A 14,492-nucleotide genomic window follows, 5' to 3' on the forward strand; every position below is an offset into this window, starting at 1 on the left:
TGACTCCTAGAAAGTACTCCATTCATTCATTTAACAAATACTGATTGACCATGTACCAAGCACTGTTTTTGATACTGAAAGGTCAGAATAAACAAAACAAACACTTTGTCCTTATGAAGTTTACATTCTAATGATGCAATAAATGATAACTATTGTTGTTATGTGCCATCAAGTTGGACCCGACTCATAGCGACCCCTCCTTGGGTTTCTGAGGCAGTATCACTTCGGAAGTAGATTGCCCCATCTTCCTTCCGAGGAGTGGCTGGTGGGTTTGAACTGCCAGCCTTCTGGTTAGCAGTCAAGTGCCTTAGGCACTATGCTACCAGAGCTCCTGAATGATAACTATTAGAAGTCTACTATTCCTTCACTACAATTCTGGCATTTAAAAGCCCTTAAACATCAATATTTTCCATAGTCCGTTGGGCAAGAAAATATGACTTGAACTGATATAATACTAGTTACAGTCATTATAATCACCAGTGGAGTTAATTATGGGGATTGCCCCAACCTCCAGCACTTAACATGGTACATGTGTCATATAACCCTTATAAATGTTATAAGGGTTACCAATGTTTTGAGATTTTAGGTGGTTTCACAGGAGGGAGAGATGAGTTTTTTTAGAAGTGACAAAAGGTGGGGGAAGGACATGGGGGGTCTTCTGACTTGCTGTTCATAGCCAAAAAACTTAAAAGCAAGTTATCATTTGAGTGAATACCTACCTGTATTTTATGATTTAATTCATGGTTTGTTGAAACTGCATATAAGTCCCTTGTTCTTGCTAAGCATGCCACCATTAACTCATGTTCTAAGATACTATATCATATGTTTCTAACCAAACACATATATGGACTGACAGCAATTGAAGGCAAAATCCTTATTAAGATCACATCATGATCTTGTTGATGGTAGAGGAGGTTCTTAATGCCCTTCAAGCTCTCCTCCTGACTTCAGCCTGACCTCACCTTACCCAGCCAAAAAGATTGCCCTAACTGCCCTTTGTCACAGAAGTAAGTTTCCTTTCTTTCTCTAGGCTTCCTTTTCATTAGTAATTATATAATCAAAATACTCTTCACAAAACCTACAGAGACTCACTGAGGAAGAATGCTATTAATAACTTTGAAAAAAGTGTGTGCGTGTAAACATACACACACAGCTATATTCACAATAAAGAACAGTTTTTCATATGAAGGCATGGAAAACTGCTTGTTTTATATATGCAGGCTATAAAATTGTATGTAGACTAAAAAAATGCAATATATGGAGAAAAAGAAAAAAAAGCAAAAAGCACCAAAAGTAGTTCAGAGTGATATGGCTACGTGTGATCTTTATCTTCTGTGTTCCTCTCTTAACCAAATTTTCTACAACATCTGCACTTATCACTTTCAAAATGAAATCTAGATACTAAAATTTTTAAAAACAGCCTTGCAAATGGGTGAAGGGCCAGGGTGGGGTTGGGGATGCGGTATAAGTTAAAGCCAAGTAGGAAAAAGACAACATATCAAGAACAAGAAGATAAGGGTATGAGCCCTGAAAACACATCTCAGAATCCGGGAGACCTCACGGGGGGATGGGAAACTGATCCCAGTTCTGCCTTGGAGAGAGTGTCCAAGATTCAAACAGCACCTCTAACTTCAATATATGTAATTCTGCCGCCAAATCTGTCGGTATAAATCGCTAGCAGCCTCAAATGTTGTCATATTCAAGGAAAAGGGATTTAAAGGGAGAAGTGGGTGGTAGTTTTACCCTACTATTAGTAATAGAGAAGAAAAGAAAGCAGCAATGATTTTTTTAGCTCAACAGCATAAGCATGCCAGAACTATGGGTTGAAGGCACAAAACACACTATAATTAGCAAATATCTGCAAGAAGTAAAATGAATTTGTTGAGGAAAAAAAAAAATTGTTACTATGCCAGATAATTAAAATTTCTCTTTAAGCACCATAAAAGGTAGGAGGAGGGGCCCTCTTTGTCCCTTGGCTTAGACAAAGAATGATCACCACAATCTGGAAACATGAAATGCTGCTTATGTGGCAAACGTAATAGAGAAACAAGTAGGAGAATTGCTTTAATCTCTAAGGAAAGAAGCTTAGACCAGTGAAAAGGCAGCCAGTGAAATACATGAGCATGCCTAGAATTCATAACCCATCAGAGCAACAAGCAAAATGCAGGTTAAGGGCTTCCAAATCTTCCTCCACAGAAAATACCAAACTGTTCATGTCATCATGCCTTAGACTCCTGAGCTGATTCCCTTAAGAAAATATTGAAAATTGGGACTAAATGTGTAAATAGTGGATGCTCAGCTAAAGCCCATCAGAATTGTCCATAACATCCTCTATCTAAGGCTTAGAGTTTGCATTAAATTGCAAGGGAATTTTCAGGAAACCATTTTTGTGGTTATTTCAGACCTAATTCATTTGAAAAAATGAAAACTAGCTTTTCTGAGACTCAAGACAAATTTGCTAATCCAGTAATCATTTCTTTATAATAAAAATCTAGTTTTTTTAATAAAACAAGGTGTTCTTAATCTTTGATCAAAGAATACTCCTTTCCTAAAAATTCTACTCTCTATATCAGCAGTTCTCAATGGGGCGAGGAGGGGAGGCTAGATCATACTTTTTCAAATTACATTTTCTACTTTGCCCCACCAAATGCTGATCTAAGCAGAAAGAATGACAACCACAAAATGAACTGTCTCATTTGTGTCTTGCTGTCACTGCTGTCACATGACAAGTCACCAACTCCACTTTACTCTGCCCTCCCCCACCCCCTGCCAACAGCCAACCTCTCAGCTTAAATTTTTGGTTGATTGGTACTAAAAATGCACTTCCAAAGCCAATGTTGCAGGAAGTTGCTTCCTATTCCTTTGACACATTTTCTTCATTTGAAGAATACTTAAATGATTATTTGTGTGTCTGAGCTTTGGCAGGTGCAAGAAGCCAGAGGCCCAGCATATGTATATTTACCAGAAGCAAATATGCATCCTGCTGAGTTGAGAGGTAACAAAGATTATTCTGAAAGAAGACTGTGTTCTTGCCCAGTCCTGCTCTTGAGATCTAATATAAGTAAGTGAAAAGGTCTGCTACTGCTAAGGCAAGAGTAGTTCAAGAGTGCTTAGAAAAGGTTAGAGAACTGGATGGGAACACAGCAGTCACTTGAGTTCTCTTTTGCCCATCCTAGTGGATGGAAATGGGTTCGATACATTCTCCTCTATCCCTTTCAGCTTCCTGGTGACTAAAAACACAAAACAAAGTAATGCCCCCATTTTATGAGATTCGGAGACAATGAATGACCCAGATGGGATGGGGGGGGCGTGCTGGTGGCTAAGTGAACAATGATTGTTAGTCAACAGAAAGTCAAGCTAATAGACGAAATAGGTGACACCCTAAAAGATTCATGCTAGGAGGGAAGGAGGAGGGCCCCTAGTACTGGAGTATTTTTCCCTTCATGTCTGATCTTAGTATTTATGAGGGCTTTGGCATGAATTTATCAACTTCAGGTCCTGAGATCAAAAAAAAAGACTAGCAACACTCTCTCTTACTTTGGGAAATGGGTGAGGATTAGCGTTCGTTTCTCAAGCGGCAGTTTGTCTTTTTCCTGTCTTGCTTGTTCCAGCAGCTGTCGCCTCATAACGGTGAAGACTGAGCGAAGCAATGTTCTCCCAAACACCTGGGTGGTTTCGTACCGAGGTAGACTATCACAGAACTGTGGCACATTGCAGTAACACAGCCACCTGTGACAAGATGAGAGAAACACCATCAATACCCACAAACTCCCAGAGTCACCTGAAATATCCAATTAGGGTTAAGCTCATACCACTAACCATGCCAGCGAAACTAGGCCTGCAATGACAAGCAACAATGTTACTACCAGATAATGAAACCCCCGAATTAGATTAGTTTGCCCTTTCACAACCTCTTAAATCCAACTCTGTTAAAAATCACTGAATTGTGCAGTATCATGCAGTCGGTTCTGGAGTCAGATAGCAATAGGTTCAAATCCCTGCTGTGCTGCTAAACTGGGTGCATGACTTTGGAAATTCCACTGTGAAATGGGAACAGCAATAACACCTACTTCAGTGGGCTGTTGTACGCATAGAGTGATTAGAGTTCTTGGCACATAATAAACATTCAATACGTGGTAATTTAAATAAAAGAAGAATTAAAGGGGAAGCTGAGGAGTCCCTTTCATGAAAGAATCAGAATTATACTACCTCGTAAATTATACTACCTGTGTAAAACTTCTTATGGTTTTTTGAAAAAATGCCTACACAGCACTCACATATCCCTGAAGCTTTGGTGGGAAGATAAAAATCTTCAAGACTGTTCACAATTCAGTCAAAATGCAGGAAGTAATACACTTCCACCATCTGTCACTTAGGTACATTTTCAGTGACTCAGACTCAAAGTTGAAAATGTGCTTTGCTTGAGAGCTCACCACAGATCTGGAGGCTCCCAGGTTATGTAGGGCATCTGATTTAGATAGCTCGTTCAGCCAACAGAAGAGAGAGAGAAAATGACCCTCTTTCTTTTGGGTCTCCTGGAGATTCAAGGTCTGAACTTCCCAGGACCTGGCCACACTAATTTAACAGTGGGGATCACAGAGGGTGGCATCAAACCAGGGAAGGGTCAAAACGCTTCATTTCACAGATCCTTCTTCCTTGGAGGCAGATCCAGATTATTCTCTTCCAGAAAAGGACTGTCTTCCAAAAACAAAATGTCTCTTCCTTATGTCCTCTTCTGTTCTCCTTTAAAGTAGACAGAAGCTCTCTAACATGCCCAAGCTGCGGCACAGAGCTCCTGATGAACTTTGAGCCCCTTGATGAAGAATGGAATAATATTAATTTATTTGAACCAATTTACTTATTTTTATCTTATTTTGTATCATTACGTATCTCCCATGTGTGTGTTTTTGCAGTGGTGGTGATGTTTCACCCTTGGGGAAGAAAACATTCATCAGCTTAAGCCTGCCTGTCTAGCTTTCAACTTAACTTTGAAACTCTACTACTACTTCTATTTCTTCTTTCAACTCTTCTCTCTTAACAGTTTACACCTAAATATCATTTTGTGATTGCAATATAGAAACTAGCCTCTTTTTTTAAAAAATTGTGATTTGGGTACAAATTTACAAAGCAGATTCATTTTACTCTCAACAGTTCATACACATTTGGTTTCCTGCCCCAATTACAATCCCAACAATAAAAAGCTCTCCTCCCCTCTCCTCCCTGTCATTACCCCTTCCCTGTGCCCTTCTTATCTATGTATTCCTGTCTGTCCAGCGTTCCCTCTATGTACATGCTGCCCTTCTGATGTCTCACGGTTAACTGATCCAAGGGGTGCATCTCCCTAGGGTAGGTGGGTGCATCTCCCTGAGATAGGTGTTCTGCTTGTAGGCCTTTCTACTGTTTGGCTTAGAGCTAATTCACAGAACTGAGCCCAGTTCCAGGCCTGAAGGATAATGCAGGGCCAAGAAAGGGGCATTTTAAGTGTTGTGATAGGTCTTGCCAAGTCTGATACAGTGATCTTGGCAGCACAATAAGCTACAAGTACCTTTATTTTGGTACTTCATAAAGAAATTCATCACCCTCAAAGCTAATCTTTGTCTATGGCCACTTAATGAAGTTAAAATAATATGTGGGGCTAGGAAAAGGCCAGCTCCCAATAACAAATTATGACTCTAAGGTGAGAGTTAAATAGTCTAAACCTTAATAATCAGAAATTCAACCTCATGAGATTTAGGCTATCACATACTATTTGTAAGACTTAACATTTAAAAATACCTTCTGCGATGGAAGACTTAAAGATTTAGATCAATACTGTCCAATAAAGCTTTCTGTGATGATGGAAATGTTTTATATCTGGGATCTAGGCTGTCCAATACAGAAGCCACTGGCCACACATAACTACTGAGCACTTAATAAGTGGCTAGTGCAACTGAGGAACCTATTTTTTATTTTATTGCATTTTACTTCATTTAAATTTGAAATAGGAGCTCTGGTGGCGTATGTAGTGTCTAAGACTGCTAACCAGAAGGCTGACGGTCCAAACCTACCAGCCACTCCTCGGAAGGAAGGTTGGGCAATCTTCTGTAGTGATACCGTCTTGGAAACCCAAGGAGGGGTTGCTATGAGTCAGGTCCGACTCGATGGCAATGTGTTTGGTTTGTTTGTTTTGGTTTAAATTTAAAGTAGAACCTATAAAATATTTTTTCCTATGAAACACAACTTTATTGTTTTTGTAGCACTCCATTTCACTTGGAGCCCTGGCAGTGTAGTAGTTAAGCACTTATCTGGTAACCGAAAGGTACATGGTTCAAATTCACCAGCTGCTCCACAGAAGAAAGATGTGGCAGTCTGTTTTCATAAAGATTACAGCCTTGGAAACTCTACGGGGCAGTTGTATAAGGTCACTGTTTGTGGGAATCAACTCGATGGCAACTGGTTCAATTCAGTTCCATTTCACATTAACTGTTTAAAGTTTCAGGACTGTATTGAGCTGTGCTAAGAGTATAAAATACACACTGGATATTGAAGACTTAAAGACCATTTCTATCTATGGAGGGGCCCACAGATGTCTGAGATTGGATGTAAAACTAAATAACTTCTTCTATAGATGTTATAGGTTATAAATATTATCATAATATCATAAAATGTTATCAAAAAGTCATTCAACCTTGCTAGGTTAGAGGAAGACAGCACAGGTTGTTAATATCTAGTAATTTTTTAAAAAAATAAATAAATAATAGGTTTCCATTCATTTCCTCAGAGAGTCATTTTCCAAGCCTCTGTCTATGCTTTGTTTTGATGCCATGATTAATCTTGTTTTATAAATCTGTAAGAGGTATAGAAGATAAGAATAACAGACTGAATCAAGGTGGGTTTTTTTTTTTTTGGTGCTGTTTGAATCAATGACATGGTCGTTGCATGTAGTGAGATGGAAGGAAATGTGAATGTGTGTGTATCATCGCTGCATGTACACTCTTCTGACAACTGAACTGTAGGAAAACATTTAACTAAATAACTGGCTCCAGTCTTCTAAAGATAAGTGAAATGGCAGTTCATTCATTTTTATATACCAACTAAAGATGGCATTTGTATGCTGTTTAAAAACCAAAACCAAACCTGTTGCCATCAATTCTGAATCATAGCAACCCTATAGAACAGAGAACTGCCCCATAGTGTTTGCAAGGTTGTAAGCTTTATGGAAGCAGACTACCATATTTTTCTCCCACAGAGTGGCTAGAGAGTTCAAACAGTCATACTTCAATTAGCAGCTAAACACTTAACCACTGTGTCACTAGGGCTCCTTGTATGTGGTTTACTGATGGTCAAAATAACTCTCTAAGATTTTTCACATCATCTTGATGATGTGCAACCTCCTTGCATTCTTTAAAATGACAATAGAATTGGAGACTTTGGGAGCAGAGGCCATCTGATGTCATCATGTTTACTTGCTAGACTGAAAATCCTGAGGTTCTCAGGAATTAACTGACCAGAGTCCTTGGGTGGGCAAATGGTTAATGTGCCCAGCTGCTAATGGAACAGTTGGTGTCAAGCCCACCTAGAGGTGCCCCAGAAAAAGGGCTGGCAATCTACTTCTGAAAAATCAGCTACTGAGACCCCTATGAAGCACAGTTTCACTCACACACATGGGGTCACCATGAGTCAGAATGAACTCAACAGCAACTGATTCCTAATTCACTTGACCTAAGGCTAGTTGCTACTAGAGTCAAAACAGGAAGCTAGACCTCATTATTCCTAATCCACTATCCTTTCCATGCTTCCTGATAAATACTGTTCCCTAAACTTACATGCCCACTACATGTTCAGTACTCATGGTGACTGGCTATACTTCCTAGAACAATGGTTACATAAAACTGCTTCCAAAATCAAGACAGTTATCTATAACTTGCTCTGTATTCATATGAACCATCTCTTCAATGTTGGGGTAATCTTGAACTTTCAGAAGTTCTGTGCAATTCAAAAATCTAGGGCTAATTGTTTGCCACTTTTCTTTAGCAGATTCTGTAGGTTAGATGTATTTTAAGAAACTTAGGAGCTCTGGTAGCATAGTGCCTAAAGCATTTGACTGCTAACCAGAGGACTGGTGGTTCAAACCCACCAGCCACTCCTTGGAAGGAAGACTGGGCAATCTACTTCTGTAAAGATTTACCACCTCGGAAACCCAAAGAGGGTCGCTATGAGTCAGAATCGACTCAATGGCAGTGAGTTTGGTTTTGGTCTGAGTATTCTCTGACATTTTATTTTCAGGTTATTTCTTTATGGATTTGTATTAGTGTACTGTCATGAAATTTAAGGAATTTCTTTTTGAAAACAACTTTTATTGTGATTTGAGTGAAAGTTTAAAGAGCAAATTGGTTTTCCATCCAACAATCCATATACATTTTGCTTTGTGACATGGATTACAATCTCCACAATGTAACAGCACTCTTCCCACTTCCTCCCTGTGTTCCCCATTTCTGTTCTCCTTCTTTCCTATCCCTTCCTGCCTTTTGAGCTTTATCCCTAGGCAAATCTTGCCCTTTCTATCTCTGTATTATTCTAAGGACTCTTATATGTGTAGGAGGAAGAAATGACTATAATGACTGATTATTCTAAGGAGTACATACCTCCCTGATGATATTTTTCACCTCATAGGCTTATCTGCTGTTTCACTGAAAGTGGAACCATGGGGGGAAGGGGGCAGAGGTGAGTTCAGTTTCAGACTTGAAGAGGGTCCAAGGTCCAGAGTCTCAGGGGTTCCACCAGTTTCTATCAGACTAGTAAGTCTGGTCTTTTTTATGAGTTTGAATTTTGTTCTACATTTTTCTCCCACTCTATCCAGGACCTTCTATTGTGATGCCTGGAAGAGCGGTCAGCAGTGGTGGCCAGGCATCATCTAGTTCTGCCAATCTCAGGGTTGTGGAGGCTGGGGTTAATGTGGTCCATCAGTGCTTTGGATTGTTTCCTCGTGTCTTTGATTTTCGCCTTCTTTGCTCCAGTGAGGAGATCAACAGTTGCACCTTAGATTACCACTCACAAACTTTTAAGACCCCAGTCTCCACTCATCAAAGTGGGATAAAGAACACTATCTTTGTGGACAATGTTATGACAATTGACCTGAAATTGAAGGAATGTAAAAGGTTTGCCCAGATTTTTTTTTTTATGAAAACCTCAGGGATTTTGGGGAATTTATATAATGTTCATTTAATATATACTGATATTCATCAGTAATATTAAGTATATGTTAACATTAATGTATATTTTAAATACATAAGAATATTTATATTTTTACCTTATTCAGACCACCAAAAAAACAAAAACCAAGGTCACTGCCATTGAGTCAATTCGACTCATAGCGACCCCTCCTTGGGTTTCTGAGGCAGTATCACTACAGAAGCAGATTGCGCAATCTTCCTTCCGAGGAGTGGCTGGTGGGCTTGAACCACCAGCCTTCTGGTTACCAGTCAAATGCCTTAGGCATTATGCCTCCAAAGCTCCTATTCAGACCACAGAGGATAAATAATTTAAACAGTTAAACTGTTCAATTAATTTTTTAAGTTTTTATTGGTTCAATCATCACAGGTTAGTTCTATAAGGGACACAATCATTTTCTGAATCCCGTGTTTTCCACAGAGAATCTTATTTCTGATGTTGTGTTCCAGAAGTTTTTGGTCTCTTTGTTCTAAGTGCTACAATGACTGTAAATTATATGCTGAACCAGCATCACAGGCTTTGAGGTTCACTTACACATCAAGATAAAGCCTAGTGGTACCTGCAGCCTGTAATATTACCTATTTTTTAGATTAGTATCAGTGAGATACCACGTTGTGGAGGTGCATGGGTTTTTTAATTCCCAAATGTGGTCATGGCAATGAGGTTTTACTCTGAAACAATTTTGATTCTCATAATTTTCACAGGTTATTTCCTTCTACTTCCCTTTCTTCATAACATGGTGTGATGGCGGGGGGTGGGGAGAGTTGGGTGCTGCCTACCTTCATTTCCTTATTTATTATTAACAGAGGCCTCTTGGTCTACATTCCACCTAGAAATCAGCAGGTTTCAGAACCCATCAGGGCATATTCATTTCAGTTTCTCTCAGCGGGTTCCTCTGCACCATTGTCTGACTCCACTCCTCCGCCTTCAGCTGTTGGCTTAGGATGTTGGGCTATAAAGGACTCTTTTGCTGCCTTTCTATTCCCTGTGATCTTAGTTTCTAGTGTGATATTCAAATAATTATGCTCTCATACAATTTAATGCTCTAGCTTAACAATTCCACGTTGGCAGTGACTGAGTTTTAGCAAGCAATGAGTGTGGGAGGAAGATAATGACTAGCATCTTCTGAGCACCTGTTCTCTGTGCCAGACACAATGCACAAACTAACTTGTTAAATACTCACAACACTCATGAGACTTAGACAGAGGAGGAAACTGAGGATCAGGGAGGTGAAGTGACTTCCCTAAAGCTCACAGAGTAAGGGAGGAAGGCAATCAAAATTCAAACCCAGCATTCATTCCAAAACCTAATTTCCTTTTGTAAAATCAGTCCTTAAGGATTTAGAAGTGGCACCTATTTCCTGGTAATTGCTAAATGCTGCATAGTGTCACTCATTCTATTTTCTAAACTACAGCAATATCTCCCATGTTCCTTCATATTTCATATTCTCCTTTGTTCTTGATAAAACTATTTGTCTCATGAGTGGCAAACATGTTCAAGGGTTTGGCTTTGACAAATAAAATTCAGATTTATCAATCTTTCAGCAGTAGCGTTAGAAGACATATATTGTTGAAAGATTTATTATTTCCAACTCTTATTAAAAGAAGAATAACAAAACATATGAGAACCACTGTTTATGTAAAATGCTGAAATAAAAGATGTAGAAATTAAGATAAAATTTTTTAAATTCTGGATTTGAGGAAATCTATAATTCTTTTAAATTATAATACTTACTTTCAATTTGTAAAGGTAAAATACTTTATAATTTAAATTGTATGTTTTGCAAAAGGGAGCTCTGGTAGCATGCTGCCTAAGGCATTTATTTGACTGCTAACCAGAAGGCTGGTGGTTCAAATCCAACCGCCACTCCTTGGAAGGAAGGTTGGGCAATCTACTGCTGTAGTGATACCACCTCAGAAACCCAAGGAGAGGTTGCTCTGAGTCAGACCTGACTCAACAGCAGCAAGTTTGGTGTTTTGGTTTTATATTGCAAAAGGAGGAATGAGAAGATAGAAAAAAATATTACTTATGAAATTAGTAAAGGAAAGCTTATCTTAAACTATTCCCATTCCTACAGGTCATCTGTTGTTACAGAAAATTATCAGGGTATAAGTGTTCTTTAGCTATCAAATGGCACTGCCTACTTTAAATCAGAAAAAACAAATACTAAAGCTTCCTAATGACCCCTGAAGGAAACTTGATGTGCCTATAAAGTATAACTGGGTAAAAATTATTAAAAAAAAAAAAAAAATGAAAAGAATGGCTAATCCAAGTCACTGTCTTATAATATACAAAAATAGATATAGATCATTATATTTTTTATGGCCCATGCTTACAATTTGTAAAGCCAATTCTATTATTTTATGGTTCCTAAGCAGTAAAAATAAATTCCCACCTTAGTAAAAAAATATATGTTCAATCTAAAAATATTTGCAAAATTTGAATCTCCACCAACAGGGAAATCTCCACCAAAGGGTGAATTATGGTATATCAACTCAAAGGAGACAAAATTCTGTCTTTTCTCTGACTATAACTAATATAAGGAGCTCCAGTGGCACAGTGCCTAAGGCATTTGACTAATATGTATTTAAATGGGCAAAGACTGAAAGATCTATGCATAACGCTATCAGTTCCATCATGGTACTGGGACTAGAATGATCTTTCCTTCTTAAAAAAAAAAAAAAAAAAAGTTTGATTCCTGTGTAATGACTGTCATTGCTTTTTTTTTTGAGTAAGGTTGCTGTAATTACAGTGCTATAGAATCATCTAGTCAGTGCTGTCCATTAGAAATATAATTCAAGCCACATATGGAATTTTAAAATTTTTAGCAGCCACATTAAAAAAAAAAAGATAAAATTAATTTTAATTAATTTATTTAATTCATATGTCTAAAATATCAGTATTTCAACCTGCAATAAATATAAAAAACTATTAATACATTTTACATTCTCCCATCGTACAGTCTGAGAAACCCCATTTGTGCTAGCCATGCTGCCAGTGCTCAACAGCCACACATGGCTAGTCACTACTGTATTGGATAGCACAGATCTAGATAATCTGTACTCCTCCCTGAAAAAGGATGTCATGATGTTGAGGCAAAGCAGGAATTGGGGAGATAAATTATACAGGCAACCTTTGTGAATAGATAGAATCATCATGATAACTGGGCAACCCTCTGCTTACAGAGATAAGCAGCAATTTTATGTCTGTGACATGCTATATGGAGCCAAAGGAAAACTTATCATCTGATTACCTTGTGTAGTTCTCTTTGTATCCAGAGATATCATCATTAGGAGATCGCAGTCTTCGTTGAGATGGTGCCTCCAGATGCCAATAGTTGATGCGGTTTAGGAACATTTTTGCCAACTCAATGATTGTTTGTCTTTCTTTTGATGGTAGGTGACTAAATTTGTACTGTACAAAGTTATTCACACCCTTAAAAGGAGGGAAGGCAATTTATTTATGCAGCCATACAATCATACACTCACACAGCCAGCACTATTGGTAATTATTAGCAAAACAACAGGCATTTCTCTATTCACAAAAATCTCTTCCTTTCCCCTAAAAGAAAACTGCAATGCCCAGAGTGAATCTTTCCTAAAATCATAATGAATTAAAAGTGACAAGACAGAGAGGCTGTGAGTGGAGATTCTATGCTTGCTGCAAACCTGAGGTGTTAAAGAGAAAATCAAAACCACGTCCCTCAAAGGTCAAAACCTCCTTGATAATAAAATGTGACTATTTGGCAGAACAATTCTTGCTGCACTATCAGCACACTAGCTCATGTATAATGCAGTTTTTGGACAAATATGATGTTTTTATAGTACCAAAAATTTTAATCAAAAGGCTGCAAGCATGGATTCTACTAAACTAAACCATTAGAATTTAAATCCTTTACCATTCCTCTTCCAGTTTCAGCATTTTGTTAAAATATACCTACGCATTCTAAATTTTCAAGTAAGCCAACTTTACAGAAATGATTTTATTTTTACTCAGTATTATGTCCTTTTAAAAGCTGCTATATGGATTAACTTAATCTTTCTGCCAAAACACTCACATCTCATCTAATTTCACATAAAAGAACAATGGATAGTTACTAGGATTTGGAGGCAAAGTAAAATTTAATTTACCAAAAATTGACTAACATAAACATACATTTATTTATCATTGTAATGGTCCTGGTATTGTGTCTCCAGTAGTCATTCTCAGTCAGGAGTGTCTGAGATTTATTGAGTCAAATGGTGATAGGCTTGAAAAGCAATGGTGATGACACAAACTGACAACACCCAATAGAAAAGAATCTATACATTTAGACAGTTTTCCCTGAGTAAAACAGCTTCTTTCCAGGAATCATAATATAGCTGGAAGTCAATTTCTGGGTACAAAATTCCATGTTTTGTTTTGTTTTTTATTTTTTGCTTGACTTACAATGTTTCTCACATTGTTACTGATTTCCCTCACCTCAATAGGCTTTTTTCAGATGCTGTCAAACAAAAGAACAAAGACTTAATTTTTAAAACATCAACAAAAAATAAAATAAAGGATATTTCTTACATTCCTACCAACTTCATGTTCTACATAATTTTTTCTTCCCCCAAAATTCTGAATATACAGTGACCTTAAAAGACAAAAGTTAGATCACTTATTAAGTTAGTTACTCAAATCTGATCCAAAGGGTCGAAGACAATTCCCACAGATTTGATGAGTCTCTCTAGGCTGAGAATGAAGGACAAAAGGCAGATGTAGACAGAGATGTGGAAGGGCAATTAGAGGTTTGTTCAGCCTTAAAGCAAATTTTTACCTGTTCAATACTAGGTTTTTCAAATGGGGGTTTCTTCTCCAAAGAACCTTCAACCACAGGTTTTCCTCTTTGTAAAATAGACTTTCTCAAGAGCTGCAAAGAAATCAGGGGGAAAAAAATTCAATCCATGGCAGCTCTCTATCTCTCATACATGCACATGGGTGCATACACACACACACACACACACACACAAACAGAGCCTTTGAAGGGAAATCACGATATTCTATTTATCTTAACCACAAGTAAACAAATCCTTAAATCAATAAAATGGTTGATTGCTAGGTAAGCTATGTTTGCCTTCACACTTATGACCTGCGGTGTAGTAAATTACTTAGTGTGGCTTTTCTACCCATAAGCCTTTGTAAACTCCAAGGTGGGATTTTGTATGAGCAACTGAGCAGCCCCTGATTGCTGAGGCTATCCACCTGGGTTATTTCTGTTGGGAGTGGCACAATACAATGTTCTGGGAGGTGCCCACTCT

General features: G+C 38.1%; 1 protein-coding gene across 1 annotated transcript in view; it reads right to left on the bottom strand.

Annotated features, from left to right (window-relative positions):
• KAT2B (lysine acetyltransferase 2B) overlaps positions 1-14,492 on the bottom strand; it is a 125,782-nt gene that overhangs the window by 40,761 nt on the left and 70,529 nt on the right. Inside the window, exons 5-7 of the mRNA XM_007936540.2 lie at positions 14,012-14,104; positions 12,464-12,645; positions 3,538-3,729 (exon numbers count right to left, since the gene is read on the bottom strand). Coding sequence (XP_007934731.2) covers positions 3,538-3,729; positions 12,464-12,645; positions 14,012-14,104 — 467 coding nt within the window. The remainder of the gene's footprint in view (positions 1-3,537; positions 3,730-12,463; positions 12,646-14,011; positions 14,105-14,492) is intronic.

Source organism: Orycteropus afer, unplaced genomic scaffold (genome assembly GCF_000298275.1).
Source record: "Orycteropus afer afer isolate SDZICR_OR568_19922 unplaced genomic scaffold, OryAfe1.0 scaffold00003, whole genome shotgun sequence".
Taxonomy (NCBI): Eukaryota; Metazoa; Chordata; class Mammalia; order Tubulidentata; family Orycteropodidae; genus Orycteropus; species Orycteropus afer.